Source organism: Suncus etruscus, chromosome 2, assembly GCF_024139225.1.
Source record: "Suncus etruscus isolate mSunEtr1 chromosome 2, mSunEtr1.pri.cur, whole genome shotgun sequence".
Taxonomy (NCBI): domain Eukaryota; kingdom Metazoa; phylum Chordata; class Mammalia; order Eulipotyphla; family Soricidae; genus Suncus; species Suncus etruscus.
In genome coordinates, this window is record NC_064849.1 from 98,560,031 (window position 1) to 98,578,640 (window position 18,610).

Consider the following 18,610-nt stretch of genomic DNA (forward strand, 5'->3'; position numbering starts at 1 on the left):
TCCTTTTGCTTTGCAGGGTTCTCTTTTCTCTATCCTAAATAAAATTATTTGGTTTCAAAACATAAAAATCAAAGTGCTTTGTATGTAATATTTAGAAACAGGAGCCAGAGCTATATGCCAGCATGACTAAAACTGGTTGTGTGGAGGTGGGAGATTCAATGAAGGTCAGAGGACAGGAGCTGGTTTCTTCATAAGCCTTTTAGTAGTATGAACTTCTTTATTATTATTATTATTATTATTTATTGATTCTTAAAGGTAGAGACAATAGGAAGATCAGAGCAGAAAATCAAGGCTTTCCCAAAGTTATCTCTGAACATTAAATGGGAGTGACCATAGATTTCTGCAGGACCCAGCCCAGAGACAGTCTGCATTTTCAGGTTTCCTGATGATTCTCATGCCCAGTAGTTTGAGCAGCACAGGGTTAGCATTCATCTTTCTATATAGGCAAGAAGCAGGTACCCACCCAGCACAATAGTAAAGGTGAAGAGGGAAAGGGGAATCTTGGGACATAAGAGGGTTCACATCTGAATCTGCCAACAATTATAGCCCCTTCAACATTTACCCTTGTCTATGTGTCTTAACCTTCACCTTCAGGCTCAGTACTTTCAACTTCATCAGTCCTTCCAGAATTTGATTTTGTTCTTTTGTACACACATTGACCACCTGGTATTTAACTGTGTTGTCAATATTCCCAACTGTTTCTGTTTGATTACCAAGATCATGAAACTCTCAGTAGATGAGAGGCTCAAAAAAGGCCTTAATATTTGCATTCTTTCAAATAACACACCAGAACAGAACAGATGGAAACAAAAATAAACGAATGGTCTCCACAGAACCTCCAGGAGAAATAAAAACTTAACTGTACAGAGTTGAGCTGAGACAAGTTCACAGTTCTGAGAACCTTAGAATTAGGGGTCTCCTATGATTCCACATGTTCATTACCAAGAAATTTTGATATCCTGAACTGCTAATCTGTCTTTATTATACGTACTTCTTAAGCCTTAAAAACATTTACACAGCTTCCCCAAGTATTTTAATGATTAACTCATGAGCCTTTTGTTGCTTTAATTGTAAAATAGATAACAAAAATATCTAGCTAAACTATATTTAGATCTTTGGATTACATACCACTGATAATTTCATGATTCTTTATTTTTGAAGAAAAATCCAAGTCAAGACACTGTGAACTTAAAAAAAATAAAAGCCCTAATATACTGTTTTAAATTAAATCAATCATTCTGATGTCATGACAATATCGAGTTCTGATTTAAATATAAAATTAGTTTTCTAATTAAAAATCTACCAACAGCTGTTAAGACAGCCATAAGTAAGGCTTAATTATAGTTTCCAACAATAAAATCCCTCTGACTAAAGATCTTATCTCCTTTATTAAAATGAGGATTGATCTATCCAATTGATTGGCTTTGAGGAGACCCTGGTCAGAAAAGTGCATTGAAGATGAATTAATAACACAGAAAGATAGCCAAAGGGCTCCCATGCATGCTTTACAGAATGCTTTACAATATGACCCCAGAAATAGCCCCTGAGCACTAGATTTAGCTCCTAAAAAAAAAAAAAAAAAACCCACATAAAGAATTCCTTATTCTGTGGTATTCTCTCAATTTCCATTCACTGGTTAAGTAAGAAAATTATCCTTTAGAGAATAGGGAACTCATATAACAAAGATATCTCTTGCCAAGAGATTGGCTATAAACATCTATTTCTTTGTTTCTTTGTTTTGGGGTTATATCCAGCAGTGCTCAAGGGTTACTCCTGACTGCACTCAGAAATTACTCCTGACAATGCTCAGGGGACCCGAGTTGGCTATGTGCAAGACAAGTGCTCTACTTGTCTCATTCTTCTGTACTCCACTCTTTTGTCCATGCCATCTATTTTTTAAGACTCATTCTTTACTATAAAATTGTGTAGCTACCCTCTTGTATGTAGTTAGATCTATGGCTGGTCTTATTTTAAAAGCTTTATAATAAAATAGAAACCTGTATATCTGCCTGTCTTGAATACAGGCAGGGAATGGAAAGGATGGAGGCATTGGTCGTGAGAATGCTGCACTGGTGAAAGGGGTGTTTTCTTTATGATGGAAACCCAACTACAATCATGTTTGTAATCACGGTGCTTAAATAAAGTATATATAAAAAAAAAAGAAACTGTATGTCTCTTACAAAATCTTATGCTATGAGAATCAGAAACCCAGTCAGACCCCAGGAGAACACATTAGACACTGTATGCCTGTCTCCACCCACATTATATCACATTTGTTCTATAGTAATAAAGGTAGATAATCAATCACACTCATGTGTTCTGACTGTGCGTGCATACCCAAAGAACAGGGTAGTCTTCAAACTTAAATCAATAAGATTTGTTTTATATACCAATCACTTGTTACAGTAATAAAACTTGAAATTTTGCAACTACATTGAATTTAGAAAAAATAAACCCCAAAACATTCCCACATCACACTGAAGCATTACTCATGTTTCATGTCCTTTATTTCCAGTGCTGAAATATTTAATTAAGACAATAATCATATTAATGCACCTCTTTTATTCATCACCTTCAAATGCATGCAGCCTACAACTGCAGTCAAAAAAATTGATTCCCAGCAATCACCTATGCATATCAAGTCAAGTCAGTTCAAGTTTAGGACAAACTGATGATTTCCAAAATGAGGAGCTAGTTTGTGTTACATAAACAGCCTGATTTGGCCTACTCGGCCCACTGGGCACATCTCTCTGTTAGAATTCTTCTTCTGCCTGCTTGTTGCGGGACTGCTTTAGCTCCTGGAGCCTCTCAATAGTATCGGAGATGGTGCGCTCCCCATGGACCTTATTATCTCGTGTGCGGATGTTGACTGTCCCGCTGCCTTTCTCCTTTTCACCAACAACTAAAACAAAGCACAGGAAAGTTCATTATTAATAGTCAAACTGCAATGATATGAGACCCCCCCCCCCAATGCAATCCTGCAGGCCTGACTGGACATAGGTGGCCATGCAGAGCCCGGCAACTGTCCTCGAGTCTCAGTCTCACTATCTCTGAGTTTGCCTAATGAGTGACAGCTGTTTTTAGCAACCTTCCTGCCTTACCCAGGATGAAGTTATACTGTGCTAACTGTGCATTCCGGATCTTCTTATTTAAAGTACAGCCAGGGTCCAGATCGACATCCACCATGAATTCAGCATCGTGGAACTCTTGCCGGACCTATTCAGACAGAGACATAAATTCTTCAGCTTTAAAACAGCTCTTTGACCTTGAATGAGTTTATATAACATACAATTTCAATGTGCGAGAGTCATGGAAGCTACTTTAAAAGGAGCCATAAGATATGATAGCATATATCATTATTTTGTGTTACATTAAAATATATAATTGTGACTACATTAAAAAATGTTTTCTTTTAACATGTTTTAAAAATCCTTAAAAACCAGAAGAATTCAAGCAATCAAGTAAATTTAATCAGCTCTATTAAAACATGCAGTATAATCTCCCGAGCCTGGCAGGAGCCATTTCTGAGAACAGAGCCAGGAGTAAACCCTGAGCACTGCCAGTGTGCACCCCCAAAACCAACAACAACAACAAACAAACATAAAAACATACAATATAAAAGTAGCCTTCCCATAAACACATCTTAACATTTACTATATAATATTCAGGAAATAAATTGTCTCATGAAATGTAATAACAAATACCCAATCTATAAGAGAACTTTTATTGGAGGGAGGAGGGTTTGGGGCCATACCAGGCAGTGATAGGCAGTGATAAGGGCTTACTCTTGCTCTGTACTCAGGGATCAGTGGGGACAGACTGATAGCTCCCCTCACCCCCACGGTAAGGCACAGAGAGCTTTAAGAGTTGCTGGGGATTGAACAGGTTAAGCAATGTGTGAGAGTCTAATCCACTGTACTCTCTCTCTAGCACCGAGAACATCATTTAATTGCTCTAATTAGTAACAGAGACCCCCTCACTACTACAGTTAAGTTTGTAACATTTTGCAGGGAGTGTGGGGCTGGTCTACTCAGTGATGCTCAGAGTCTTGGGAGGAGTTCTCACTAATGATTCTCAGCTAAATGGGTTTGTTAGTTCCCTACAGGGACTTGTGGATGCACTGCTGCCCAGCCACCCTAGCAATACTGGGAACCTCTGGCTTACAGCTGGAGAAGATGGGGAAATCACATGGTGCTGGGAACTGAATTTGAGTTGGACACATGTCAGGCACACACACTAACCCCATGGTTCTTTGCAGCATTAATTATTATTTTCCATACCCAGTGGTGCTCAGAACTTACTCCTGGCTCTCAGGGATCATTCCTGATGGTTTTAGGGGACCATATGGGATGCCAGGGATTTAACTCTGGCTGGCTACATGAAAAGCAAGTCCTCTACCCACTGTTGTATTGTTTCAGCCTCTTGAACAATTTATTTTTGAAACAAAACACGGACAGCATAAACCAATTATTTTTTTAATAACTGCATAAAAATTCTGCAAGAATAATTTATTGAATTTTTAATATCAGGATTGAGAAATATTTAAAAAAAATTTATTTCTAAACAATGACTTCCTGATTAAAAGGATGTGAACTAACTGAAATAAGGCAAAATAAGATATTAGAACCAAAGATTAAATCAAGAAGCTCTGGAATCAAGAATTTGAAGTTAGCTATCTACCTCCTCTAAAACTACTTTGTTTTTAGACATCTGGCTTTGTGCTCAGTGGCTGTTCCTTCCCACTCTGTGTTTGGGGGACCATGTGGTGTTGAAGATTGAACCCAGATCTTCTAGATGCAAAGCATGTGCTCACTCAGCCCTCTAAACTATCTCTTCAGCCTGATGTTAAACATTCTTATGCTCAGTTTTCCTTCCCTTCCCAAAATCTTAAGTCTGTGTTTCTAGAGCCCAGTGAGATTGTATAGGGGGCAAGACGCTGCCTTACACACACCCAATCTGGGCTTAATCCAGGGCACCACATATAGTGCCAGGTACCTGCAGAAGTGATGTGTATGCAGGAAATCAGGAGTAAGTGATGTGTATGCAGGAAATCAGGAGTAAGCTCTAAACCCTATCACATGACTCTTCAAAAAACAATGTTTCCAATATATTTCTTTTTCCAAAGAAACACCAGATTTTATTTCAGTGACTATAAGTTAAACCACAATCAAATTTTCTATCTTTATTAATCATTTATATTTCACTACTACGTCTCTATGCAATTTGCTTTATGCACTTGAATTTACATACAATCTTGAGGTATTCCCTATTTGCTAATACTAAACATTAAGTATATGAATATATTTAGACACTATACAAATGTGATCACAGAGAAAGGTAATATAATCTATTCAGGACAGATTGACAACAGTAACATTTCTCACTATCACAAAACTTTGATTTATCAAGAATATATAAAATGTATGAGATTTAAGAAGCAGAATGACAGACATTTATTTTAAGAAGTCCTACATGAAAAAAGCGTTTAGTACCTTCTGGGCATATTCATCACATGTCGGTCCCACTGGAACAACCATGACCTGGCGAGGAGACAGCCAGAAGGGCCTTCAAAAAAACAGGAAATTCTCAATGAGCATTTGAACACTCATACATCAATGTGCTGCATTTCTTAGTCTATCCTTGAATATTTTTTTTCTGAAATAGACAAGGCACTTCAAAAACTTTGGCTTTTCTACTCAATATCCAATAAAGACTAAAGGAATATCTGGTTGTAGGAAACTCACATTGTTAAGAACATGTCACACTTTGACAGAAAGAACACATTCTTTTTCTGTAGGGGAAGAGTCAGATTTATACCTAGAGAAGCTCGGAGGTCACTGCTGATGGTGAATGGGAGACAAGTAGTGATGGGAGTGAATAATCTGGATCATCCGCTGACCAGCTGTGCTATCTCTCAGGCCTGGGTTCTGATTTCCTTTTTTTTTTTTTTGCTGTTGTTGGGGAAGGGGACACATTCGGTGGTACTCAAGGGTTTTTCCTGGCTCTGCACTCAGGAATCACTCCTGCTGGCTTGGGGGACCATATAAGATCCCGGGACCAAACCGGGTCAGACTTATGCAAGGCGAGTGCCCTGCCCACTGTACTATCTCTCCAGCCCAAATTATTTTTTACTTTTCAGTGAACATTTATCCATAATTAGAAGCAACTGATTTGAATATTTCTCTTTATCACATAACTAATTAGTACACATTTCAGATTAGAGCTCCCTAAATTTATGTCTTTTACTTAGCAGATTTATGACTTTTCAGAAAAACAAAACAAAAATCAAACCACTCAGCACCCAAAATATATCTCCTTAAAACAAAGAGAAAGTGTCCCCAAATTGCACCTGAGGCTTCTACTGTCTGTTTTGGAAAACATTGGTCCAAACCAAAAACTTACCATTTGCCACCATAGTTTTCCGTGAGGATTGCAATCATTCTCTCCACTGACCCCAAGATGGCCCTATGAACAATCACTGGCCTTTTCTTATCGTCACCATCATGACTAGAAAGAAAAAAATGCATGTATAAAATGTTTATTTTTAGAGAACGATATATTCAGAGTAGACACCAGCAACTCACCTAACAAAAGTAAGATTAAATCTGATGGGCAGCTGAAAATCCAACTGGATCGTTGCACACTGGTGGTATCGCCCAATTGCATCTTTAATTTGTATGTCAATCTAAGAAGCAAAGACTGGATTATTTTAACATATTCATTTCTTGAAACTTGTATAACGAACTTAATTATCAATAATTTTTAACTATCTCATGATGATTTAATAAAAAATGATATGCACTATTTAAAATTAAGCTCAACTAATAAGGGCTGGAAGGTCCAGCTCATGATAGGAAGCTTACCACAAAGAGTGGTGAGTGCATTTAGAGAAATAACTACACTGACAACTAACATAACAATGTGAATGAATGAGGGAAGTAGAAAGTCTGTCTCAAATACAGGCGGGGGTGTGGTGGAGGTGGGGGGAGGAGGGAGGGAGGTGGGAGATTTGGGGCATTGGTGATAGGAATGTTGCACTGGTGAAGGGGAGGTATTCTTTTTACGACTGAAACCCAACTACAATCATGTTTGTAAACAAATTGTATAAATAAAGGTATTTAAAACATTTGAATTCAACTGCTACATTCTCATTGTTTTTTCTTTTTGTAACTAACAATAAAATTTAAAAATAATTTTGGACATACCCGGAAGTGCCCAGGGATTATTCCTGGCTCTCTGATCAAGGGTCAGTCACTCCTGGGGATGCTCAGGACCATATGGGATGCTAGAGATCAAACTCAGACTGGCCACGTCCAAGGAAAACTCTTTACCCAACTTTGCTATCTTTCCAATCCCTTAACAATATATTTATAGAAGGGTTGAGAAGGGGAGGGGCCACACCTGGCAGTGCTTAAGATTGTATCAGGAATGCAACTGGGACCTTACACATACTAGGCTGGAGGTGTACCACCTGTGATAGCTTCCTGGGCTCACTTTAAAAATAAAACTCATTTTATTACTCTATTACACAACAATATAATTCACATTACTTATTATAGAGTGATACTGACCTTTGGACCATAGAAAGCTCCATCACCAGGGTTTAACTCCCACTTTTCACCAAATTCATTTAGACTATTTTCAAGTTGCTAAGGATAAAAAGCAAAAATAATTTTAATTTCTATTCATTTGTAACTTCTCTTATTCTAACTAAACACTATAATTATTTTTTGGGCAATTATCTGACAATTTGAATTATCTGTAATTCCTAAAGATAACTGAGACAACTGAAAAAACATGGAACCATTTCCTAAACTATAAAATCACATAGAAAGAGCAATGCCATATTAAGACCAATTTCTGATCTTCTTTTGCTTCCTTTTTTTGGTTTTGTTTATTTTGTTTTTGGGCCACACTAGGTGATGCTCAGGAGTTACTTCATCTGGCTCTGCACACAGGGATCATTCCTGGCACTAATGCTCAGGTGACCATATGGGATGTCGGGGATTGAACCAGGGTTGTCCAAGAGTAAGGCAAGTACCCTCTCCACTGTATTATCACTTGAGGTACTGCTTCCTCCTTTTGAAAGGGGCTGGTCTTGCTTTCACTGCCACAGTACTCACATGTGTTGAACTGCACCACTTACTTTCTCGGCTCGATTCCAGACTTCAATGTCTCCCAGGAATTTTTCTGGGCGGGTGGACAGGTTCAGTTTAAAAGAAAATCCAAAAACAGTATATACTGTTCGGAGAAAATCCAAGCAGCCCTTAATCTCGTCCTCGATCTTCAAACAAAACAAAGGGACACAGGGGTCATTTCCCTTGACTTTCTCACCCCTGTCCTACTTCTCAGCCCAGCCTACCCACCCAGTGTACCTGCTCTATGGCACAGAAGATGTGGGCATCATCCTGCTGGAACCTTCGCACCCGGGTGAGACCTGTGAGTGCACCTGACAGCTCATTGCGGTGAAGGACTCCAAAATCGGCTAACCGCAGAGGCAATTCCCGCCAGGACCGTGGCCGGTGGTCAAACATAAGGCTGAGGGAAAGAGTCGAGAAAATCCCTGCCATTTAATTTTGCCAAACAGAAAGTTGTGTCTCCAACATTTGAAGGAAACCCGCCAGAGAGCTTTGCTTGATTCTAGCCCTGTATATGCTCAATGTTTCTCAGTCAGCACTTGAGTAAAGAAAATAGCAAATGAAGCATCTTAAATAAACAGATTTTTTTCAAAAGACTTGTGCCAGATTCTTGATGCAACCATTTCCATAAATTTGAAGATTGTCCTCAAGGCAAATTATGAACCAGAACAATGAAATTTTAGTTACATACAGACCATCCACAGTGATGAGATTTAGATTTGTACTTCAATTCCATGTCAGTCTTTCTTTCTGCTTCTCCTTCCCTCCTTTCTCTTTCTCCTACCACCCCCCTCCTCAATTCATTAGCAGCAGAGTTTGACAATGTGTGTTTTTGGTTGTTTTCAATCTACAGTATTTGCAATATTCAATCTACAGTATTTTACCTTCTACCTGGTTCACTGTTAACACTCCAGGAAGTCAAAACTGTCCAGAGGACACAGAAAAGTATCATCAACAAATGGTATTTCAATAATGTTTCGGCCTTTCCAGACTCTTCTACGATTCTCTTAATGACATGATTTGTTCTTACTCCTAATACAGGCAGGAACAGGCACGAAAGTGATCTATGACTAAAGGCAGGAGCGATTTTGACAAGAAAGCCAGAGCGCTGAGTACCAGTGTCCTGGGCAGTTCATGGGCTTCAGTGCAAACTGCTCCTTCTCCACCTCAAAGGAGAACATGTTTTCGCTGTAGTGCTGCCAGTGGCCCGATGTCATCCACAGCCGGCTGTTGTAGATGTTTGGGGTGACCACTTCCTGGAACCCTCGCTTCCGATATTCACTCTATCAGGAAACAAACAAGAACAGGGAAATAAGCAGGAAGAAGAGCAATATTGTTGACAAAGCTATTCTTTGCCTGTATTCAAGTTCAGAAGCTTTTTCATTCACAGAAGATCTAGAAATTCATTAATCGAGAAAAAAAAAAAGTGGATGGTACTGGGGCAATCAGTCTCATGGACAACTGAGTGGAAATAAAAAATGATCAGCCCTAAAAACCCAACTTAATGTCAATGACAATAGACTTAAGAGACCCAAACTACAATATACTATACACAAAAGGGACTTGTTACACAGCAGTCCAGGAGGCTATGGGTGGAGACAGGGTAAGCATGCTGGGAAAAGGGCAGAGGCTAGGAACTGCCCTAATTCACTGTGACTATATACCTTAAATGTAACTGTGAAAGACTTGTAATTCACATTGGTCTCAATAAAAATCATTAGAAAAAAAAAAAAAAAAAGAAATTCCAAATGGAAGCTGTACCAAAGAAGAAATGTTTATGCTTAAGTACATATAGGAGCAAATCAGGCAAATTAAAAATAATACTGGTGTCTGGAAAAAAATGACAGTAGTTATCACCAAATAATATTTAACACAGAAAAATAAATGGGATCAGAGGTATCTTTCAAAAACACACATAAAGTAGAATGATACACATAATGCAACTTCACTTAAGTATATCTGCAACAAACAATTTATAATGTGTTGGTAGGGGGCAGGATCAATGCCCAGCATCTGATAGGCTCCCCCAAGAGCTTTAAGGAAAAAATCCTAAGTGTAGAATATTGCCACGTGTGACCCCAAAAACCAAACAAAAAGTAACTAAACTAACTTCAAAATAGACCAGAAAGAGGGTTTCAAAAGAAGCTCTTTCTCTCACCTGCCTCTCTGTATATGTATTACTTCAATGAAAAAAATCAGAAGCAAATAAAAGCCCAGTGTAACTTTTAATTCAGTGTTGAGAACACAGATGTTGGTGGTATTATTCTTTATAAATATGTTTCAAATGCTTCAATACTATAAAAAAAAAAGTAAAGTAAAAAAAACTATGGATCATACAGTTAAACAGCAGGTGCTGGAGTGACAGTGCTGAAGTGATAGTACAGCAGATAGGGCACTTGTTTTGCACATGGCCAACCCTGATCTGATTCACCAGGACTTCACATGGTCCCTTGACCTTACAAGGAGTATCCCCTAAGTGCAGAGACAGGAGTCATCCCTGAGCACTGCCACGTGTGCTCTACTGCCTGCCATAAATAAGCAGAGAGCTGTAAAGTGCTGAGGGCCACTTCAGGTTCTCTTGGTGTACATGCAGCCGGGCAACATCCTGCATTAGCAACAAGGAATTTATAAAACATTTTCACGAATTACAGAATGCCAATGTCATTTATTCCTTTAAATATGTCCTCTCAGATACATGACTTAACAAAATCAACTTCTATCCCTAATCTTATAGAAAACAATGCATATGACTTACCCTGATAAAGTCCATTAGTGTATTATAAATATATGCTCCCTTGGGCAGGAAGAAGCAACTCCCAGGGCTGAGTTCATGAAAGAAGTATAATTCTTGGTCCTGGGGAAAAAGAAAATAGAGAATAATTATATGTGAAATGCATAAAATATCAACATAATGGCCAGTGTTCCTGAGCACAGAATACAGGCATGATACCTCATATTTTAACAAGTGTTTGCTCCTGATGTGAATAAAACAGGCCAACACTTCTGTGTATAGCATCATGCTAAAGAACTGTAACTTGAGAGGCTGGGATGTAGTTCAGCAATAAAGTGCATCCCCTGCCTGCATGTGACCTGGGATTGACCCCGGACCACACCAAAAAAAGGAAAAACACAAACTGCAATTGCTTTACAACTTAGCAAGGCGAACTCCTGTCTCTACAGTCCTCAACAGAGTTCAGTTCCTCTAAGGAGGCTGGAACAGGGGCTTAGTTCTCTTTACTCTATATGTGAGTCTACAAGCATGAGCTCTGCATGTTTTGGGAATTTTTCTCTTAATGTACTTATATTCGCTTTACACATTCAACATTTGTTCGCATAAAATCCATAGTGCAGTTCCGAGCACATTCCAGAGAGTGAAAGTAGAGAAGACATCACTTATACAGGACACAATCTAACAGTTACTAAGAAACTACAGCTAGAACTAGAACTTCAAAGGCAAGTTCTAGTATTCAGGAAAGCTCAATTTCAAATGAAAATGAAGAAAACTCAGTTTAAATACATTTTTTCTTTTTTTCTTTTTTTAACATACTCTCCCAATCTTCCTATGATCTCGGTTTTTAGCTTCTTCTTGGAACTTCTCCCACTCTTTCAGCATTTTAGGATCTGGAAATGAGATGCCATATACTCTCTGCAGTGTCTCCATATCTGCTTTGCCTTCCCAGTATGTGGAGGAATTCTGAAAGCAAAAATTACCCATGAAACAATGCTCACATCTGTAAGTATCGCATTCAACTTAAGACTGAAACACCCTTCCCAGGCACTTGGAAGTCAGTCATGCCAGGCTTCAAGTCAAGAACAGCAGCAGAGGAAGGGTATATATGCTAAGTATTTTATGGGGCTCTGAGGCCTTATAAGAGTATATGCACTCATTACACAGCAGGATGCTCGTGATTATATTCCATCAAATGTACCCACCCGACCCCTCAAGACCCAATCAGACCACAGCCCTGTGACCCACTGCAGAGACTCTTGCACCACTGACTTAGTCACATCACTGACTAAGCAAAAATGGAAAACTAGGTCTGAGAAGGCTTAAAGGGTTGGAACCTAGAATTGGCATGTGGGATGCCTAATTTTGATCCCCAGCACTGCACAATCCCCAGAGCACTGTCAAGAGAGACCTCCAAGTAGCCCCTGAATATTGCAGGGACTAAAACGGGGGAAAAAAAGAAAACAAGCAAAAGAAAAAAGAAATATTTTGAAAAGGTTAAATTTCATGAATGGCTTCAATTATATCTTAATAACCACCAATACAGTATTTATGAACCAGTATAAAATTGACAGAATTATTATGGCTGTAAAGTATAGACTTGGTAATGATTACTTAGCAGAGTGAAGGGCAAAAGCAAGTCTCGTGTGTCTGAAAGCTCTTGGGGTCCTGAAGGCCCCTGACTACAAGGTCTTGTTATCTGGAACCAAAATGATAAAACAGGTAGGGTGGGTGCCTGCCTTGCATGTGGCCAACCAGGGTTCAATCCCTGACATTTCATAAAGTCCCATGAGACCTATCAGGAGTGATCTCTAAGTATAGAACTAGGAGTAAGTCCTGAGCACTGCTGGGTGAGGGAGGGAGGGAAGAAAGAAGGAAGGGAGGGAGGGAAGAAGGGTGGAGGGAGGAAGGGAGGGAAGGAGGGAGGGAGGGAGGGAGGAAGGAAGGAAGGAAGGAAGGAAGGAAGGAAGGAAGGAAGGAAGGAAGGAAGGAAGGAAGGAAGGAAGGAAGGAAGGAAGGAAGGAAGGAAGGAAGGAAGCTGCTGTGTGTTCTTCAATGAACTGAGCTTAGTCATCACTTGGAGAACCAAAGGATAAAATAAGAGAAAGAAAAAAATAAGAGTGCCCAGTTTTTAGAGTTAGTAAATAGCATAAGAGTAGAAGATCACTCTTACATATGCAAGAGAAAATATACAGAAACGAAATGCCAATGAAAGCATAAAGATTTCTCTGTGGTAGGTCATAATGTTTTATAGTCTTTAAAGTTAAACTGCTCAAACTGAGATTATTCAGCAGTAGGGGAGAGGAGGCGGACTAGAGGGGACATCTGAAGAGGATGAGGGTCCAGGCCATTTCAGTGGTGGTGAGGTGCAGCAACTGCTCAAATAAACTATGAAAATCAACATCATAGCCAGGTCATTACCTAAACTACAATCGACAAAATAAAACAATAGCCAAGTAAGATTGCTTACTTTGTGTATTTTTAAAGTTTTGATTTTGCCAGTGTGTCTGACATGTGGACCACGGCAGAGATCAATCAGAGGGCCACACCTGAAAAAAATGAAAGCAAATTTAACTTTAACAAACTTTAGGTGATACACCAATTACATTTAATGACATTTGATTTTCTCACCTATAGACTGTGGTAGTTGGAGTGTTCACTTTTTCATTCAATATCCGGCATTTGAATTTGTTATACTAGAAAAAGAAAAACTGTCTGAGAACTTTCCCCTTATTTCTTAACCTCAGAATATTTAAGCTATAACCCAAATTATACCTTATTAAGGCATTACATGAATATAAACGCCAGCATATACTGTAGAAAGCTTATTACTGAGAACACTGAGCCACAATGCCAACTTCAAGTAGCACTAATGTATGATGGTATCGAGCAGGCCAGAGAGATAGTAGAGGGGGTAGGGTGCTTGCCTTGCACACAGCAGACCTGGTTCAATTCCCAGGTCCCATATGATTGCCTGAGCCCCACCTGGAATAACCCCTGAGCCAAGCCAGGATTAAGCCCTGAGCACTCCTGGGTATGGTAAAAAATTTCTCAAATATAGAAAGCATGTATTACATTTCAACCCACCTTAAACATTTCCAACAGAGTTTCTTTCTTCACTTCCAGTCTTTCAAAAGCTTGTTTCTCTTTAATGATTTTCTTACATAAAGTCTCCAAAGAAGAGAAATCATTGCTGGACACGCACCTGAAGAAGAAAGTTAATTACCCTCTTCCCACTCCATCTATCCAAACTGCACCTGGAAAAGTAATAAAGTTCCTGTATCATGTTAGATTTGCTGCATACATTTTTTTTCCCTGCATTTTCGATGAAAATCTATCTTTGTCATCACGGAAACTATCCCCACGTGTAACTGTCCCTTCACCCCTACTCCTAAGTTCAAGAGAGGCAGATCCACCCCCATCACCAAGAGTCAAGTTTTCTTCTAGTCTCCATATGTCAAGTGTTAACAGAGGGAACAGCTGGTATCTATGAAGCAATGTGTTTTATATCAACACTTGTTCTGTAGTTCAGGTTTCAGTTTCATTATCACTTTATAGACTTACCCTTCTTCAAGGTACATGTCATAATAGAATCCACTTTCGATTGGTGGCCCATAACACAAACATCCACCATAGACTCTTTCCATTGCTTCACCCATTATGTGTGCACTTGAGTGCCAATATACCTGACAAAGATAAAAATGAAATGGTTTAAATGTGGGCAGATGCATGGTAAATAAATATGGTTATGTGAAGTATAAAAAAATAGATTATAAATAAATCCAAGATATGTAAAACCACATCTATGAACCACAGTGTCATTCAGACACAAAACAAAAGTTTTAATTGCCAACTGTATTTGGATCTTAGAAATCATTTGGCTGTTTTCAAAGTAGTAAAATTCAAATCAGCACCACTAATTAAATGCGATGGGTCTAATCCCTGAAGACAATAGCCATCTATACTGTGACTATCTTTCCATTAAAATGATTCATGATCTTTTGAGTTTTATATCCCAGACACTGTGCCCCACTTATACTGGGACACCACTTAAGTCTTAAGAATTGCCATCTGCAGCCAGAGAGCTAGCCTAACAAATTACTTGCCTTGTAGTACATGGGCAACCCAGAGTGATAATAGACACAGTATCCCCAAGCAGAGATGGGTGTGGCTCAAACACAACTGCACCTGCTTTTGTCCTATAGGGTCACACCAGCTGGATGACACAATTTGAGTTCATAATATTATACTAAAACATCTAAGGTCAAATATATGAACTCTGAAATTAAATAGGGGACAATTCACATGAGTCTGGATATATTCAATGCTTTTAAGATTAATAAAGTATCCAAGTAATTTTTCATATTTTCATAAGATGGTTCCAGAATACACCTCCTGAAAACAACAGATTCAAATCTTGATTATACCCATAAAGTAAGTCTCATTACTAACACAGAATAAATATTTCCCCTCATATGGTAGTCTTTCATACGAAATAAGGAGAAACATTTTTTTTTTAAATTCTTTGTTAAATGCAATTTTTTTTTTTTTTTTTTTTTGGTTTTTGGTTTTTGGGCCACACCCGGCAGTGCTCAGGGGTTACTCCTGGCTGTCTGCTCAGAAATAGCTCCTGGCAGGCACGGGGGACCATATGGGACACCGGGATTCGAACCAACCACCTTTGGTCCTGGATCGGCTGCTTGCAAGGCAAACGCCGCTGTGCTATCTTTCCGGGCCCTAAATGCAATTTTTTATTGTATTTTAGGATGAGAAAAACAAGAACAATCAAGTGTCCAAGAAGGGGCAGGTCATTGTCCAAATCAATATGCTAAATATATGCATCTTGCTAAGTACGGAATGACAGTACATAAAACAATTTTAATCAAAGTTTTAATAAAATTTCTGAACCTTTACTCCACCGGTGTAATGAAAGTAAACTTACTAAATTTCACTATTTTTTTTTTTTTTGTGGTTTTTGGGTCACACCCGGCAGTGCTCAGGGGATACTCCTGGCTCCATGCTCAGAAATTGCTCCTGGTAGGCACAGGGGACCATATGGGACGCCGGGATTCGAACTGATGACCTTCTGCATGAAAGGTAAACGCCTTACCTCCATGCTATCTCTCCGGCCCCTGAATTTCACTCTTAACTATATAAAGTAAGCACTTTCATGTTGGTCCCTTTGAAGACTTCCAATATGATGAGATAGCAATAAATTGACAATAGCAATGACCCAAAAGATTCTAAACATGAATCTTGTCCTAAAATTCAATATGAAATCAAGACTTACTGCTTGAGCTTCCTCGTCCTCAAACTTGAGAAGCTCCAAGGTACTATCTTCCTCCAGAGGGCGGTCGAGGTCCCAAACAACTTTATTCACTTTAGCAATTACGGTGTTATCAGCCAGGCCTTGACTTAAAAGAAATGCACACAGGTTTAGAAACGTAAGACTCTTTAAAAAGTCTTCTGAGTGATAGTCAAGCAGTCAGGGCTTGGGGAGCCACACACCATGCCAGGGTTCAAACCCAGGATTTGATATATGCAAGTTAGAATCCCCTGACCACTGAGTTAACCCCTACTATTTAAGTGTTTAAGTCAAAATTTTAAGACAGAAGGGAACAAACATTTTCTGTAAAGAAATAGACACACAGTCTATTGCATATTCTTCTCAGATGCCTTGGTTTCTATTTGAAAAAACAAACAACTCTTAGTTCATCGGAGATACAAAACAAGCTGAGACCAGTTTGCTAATATCTGGAGTAATATATGTCTAACCATTTATGCTTTCTAAGTGCTATTGTTTTCTCAAACTCACCATCCACTGACTGGAATCAAAGCAGATTAAGAAAGCATTTTCTGTATTATAAAGTATGATCTAATTCTCCGTTACTAGAAAGAACTCTTCCTTGTTCAATAAAAGTTTTAATATTGGCATGGTGTTTCTTTGGATTTGCAAAATTAGTTCCTTTTCCTGTATATCACACACTAATTTCATTTTTTTTTTTCTTTTTGGTTTTTGGGTCACACCCAGAGTAACTCAGGGGTTACTCCTGGCTCTGAGCTCAGAAATTGCACCGGCACGCTCCAGGGGCCTATGGGATGCCGGAATTCGAACCACCATCCATCCTGGGTTGGCTGTGTGTAAGGCAAACACCTCACCACTGTGCTAGCTTGCCAGCTCCACACATAGTTTCTTTACCTGTCTTTTGTTTTTAACTACAATATGGAGACATTTTCACCAAAATAGGTGAAACAAAATGGGACTGTGGCATTTATGGTCAAAGTAAAAGAACTAATAAAAATCTAAAAATCTGCAAGGTTAAAAACAGGTGTACTGGGGGCCAGAGTGATAGCATGTTTGCCTTTCATGCAGAAAGTCATCGGTTCAAATAGCAGCATCCCATATAGTCCCCTGAACCTGCCAGGAGCAATTTCTGAGCATGAAGCCAGGGGTAACCCCTGAGCACTGCCAGGTGTGACCCAAAAACCAAAAAGCAAAGCAAAACAAAACAAAACAAACAAAAAAAACAGGTGTACTCTCTTAGAAATTAACTTGGAATCCTGTCTATAAAGTAGGATTCATAAGTTTAACACATGCTATTCACACTGTTTAAATTCATTTGGGGGGCAGTGCTCAGGGACTCCTGGCTCTGAACACAGAGATTACTCCTGGCAAGATACAGGGGATCATATAGGGTGGCATGGATCAACCTGGGTTGGCCACATGGAAGTGCCTTATCTGCTGCACTATCACTTCATCCCTAGCACATTATTTAAAATTTTTATATTCCTAATAAATTAAGTGAAGTATTAACAATATTAATAATCTAAAACTCAGCAAGATAATAATTTTTAGAAGTTTCAATAATACACAGGCAAGGCTTATACCTAATTCCACAGGCAATTTGATATGGGGTTGTCTTCCAGGATTCTGCATCCACCTGCTTCCCATCTGGGAGAGTCACTTTAATGGGCTTGCTGTATTTTTCAGCTTTTTCAGCCAGAATAGAATCATGTTCTTCTTTTAGTTTATTATACATCTCAAGACGAGTGTTAATATATTCAGGCCAGGGGTTCAACTGTAAGACAAAATTGTAAATAGTAAATGTTTTAGGCAAAATAAAAGGAAAGAAAGATGCTATAAAAACCATGATACTGAGGGCTGGAGAGATAGCATGGAGGTAGGGCGTTTGCCTCTCATGCAGAAGGTTATTGGTTTGAATCCCGGCATCTCATATGGTCCCCAGAGCCTGCCAGGAGCAATTTCTAGCGTGGAGCCAGGAGTAACACCTGAGCGCTGCTGGGTGTGATCCAAAAACCAAAAACCAAAAAAAAAAAAAAAAAAAAAAAAAAAAAAAACCCAAAAACCATGATACTTAAATGGGGTAATTAAATCACCAAGCTTAATGTTATATGTGAAAGCGAAATTAAATGTTTTCTATTTAGAATTTTTATCTCGATATATTTTAGCAAGGTAATATAAAGAACATAATTAACATCTGGCTGCCAACAGGACTGTGGTTAGAAAAAGTGAAAAACTCCTCTTCTATCTGTATTCTCTGTGCACCCAGCTTGGGAACTGTGATTTTTGGGGGTCATAATCATGTATGTCATCCTAAGATGTTAATGTTTCCCTAAATGATAGTTCCCCCAAAATACTACAAATACAACACGCATCCATGTGGTCCCTTAAATACCACTCAGGAGTAATTCCTGAGTACAGAGCCCAGGTTAACTTCTGAGC

The 18,610-nt window shown here is 38.9% G+C and overlaps 1 protein-coding gene across 2 annotated transcripts in view; it reads right to left on the reverse strand.

Moving 5' to 3' along the window:
* TARS1 (threonyl-tRNA synthetase 1) overlaps nucleotides 1–18,610 on the reverse strand; it is a 387,157-nt gene that overhangs the window by 363,207 nt on the left and 5,340 nt on the right. The window contains exons 3-19 of one of the 2 annotated variants that reach the window (XR_007492361.1): nucleotides 17,755–17,945; nucleotides 16,157–16,280; nucleotides 14,431–14,552; nucleotides 13,954–14,071; nucleotides 13,498–13,562; nucleotides 13,337–13,415; nucleotides 11,686–11,832; nucleotides 10,894–10,992; nucleotides 9,255–9,421; nucleotides 8,376–8,538; nucleotides 8,147–8,284; nucleotides 7,572–7,649; nucleotides 6,585–6,685; nucleotides 6,403–6,507; nucleotides 5,493–5,565; nucleotides 3,102–3,216; nucleotides 2,633–2,902 (exon numbers count right to left, since the gene is read on the reverse strand). Coding sequence is in view for 1 of the 2 variants with exons in the window: in XM_049767682.1 (XP_049623639.1) it covers nucleotides 2,754–2,902; nucleotides 3,102–3,216; nucleotides 5,493–5,565; nucleotides 6,403–6,507; nucleotides 6,585–6,685; nucleotides 7,572–7,649; nucleotides 8,147–8,284; nucleotides 8,376–8,538; nucleotides 9,255–9,421; nucleotides 10,894–10,992; nucleotides 11,686–11,832; nucleotides 13,337–13,415; nucleotides 13,498–13,562; nucleotides 13,954–14,071; nucleotides 14,431–14,552; nucleotides 16,157–16,280; nucleotides 17,755–17,945 (2,034 nt within the window). In the remaining variant the exon portion in view is untranslated. Of the gene's footprint in view, nucleotides 1–2,489; nucleotides 2,903–3,101; nucleotides 3,217–5,492; nucleotides 5,566–6,402; nucleotides 6,508–6,584; nucleotides 6,686–7,571; nucleotides 7,650–8,146; nucleotides 8,285–8,375; nucleotides 8,539–9,254; nucleotides 9,422–10,893; nucleotides 10,993–11,685; nucleotides 11,833–13,336; nucleotides 13,416–13,497; nucleotides 13,563–13,953; nucleotides 14,072–14,430; nucleotides 14,553–16,156; nucleotides 16,281–17,754; nucleotides 17,946–18,610 lie in introns of those variants that run through there. The other variant, XM_049767682.1, reaches the window with a different exon arrangement.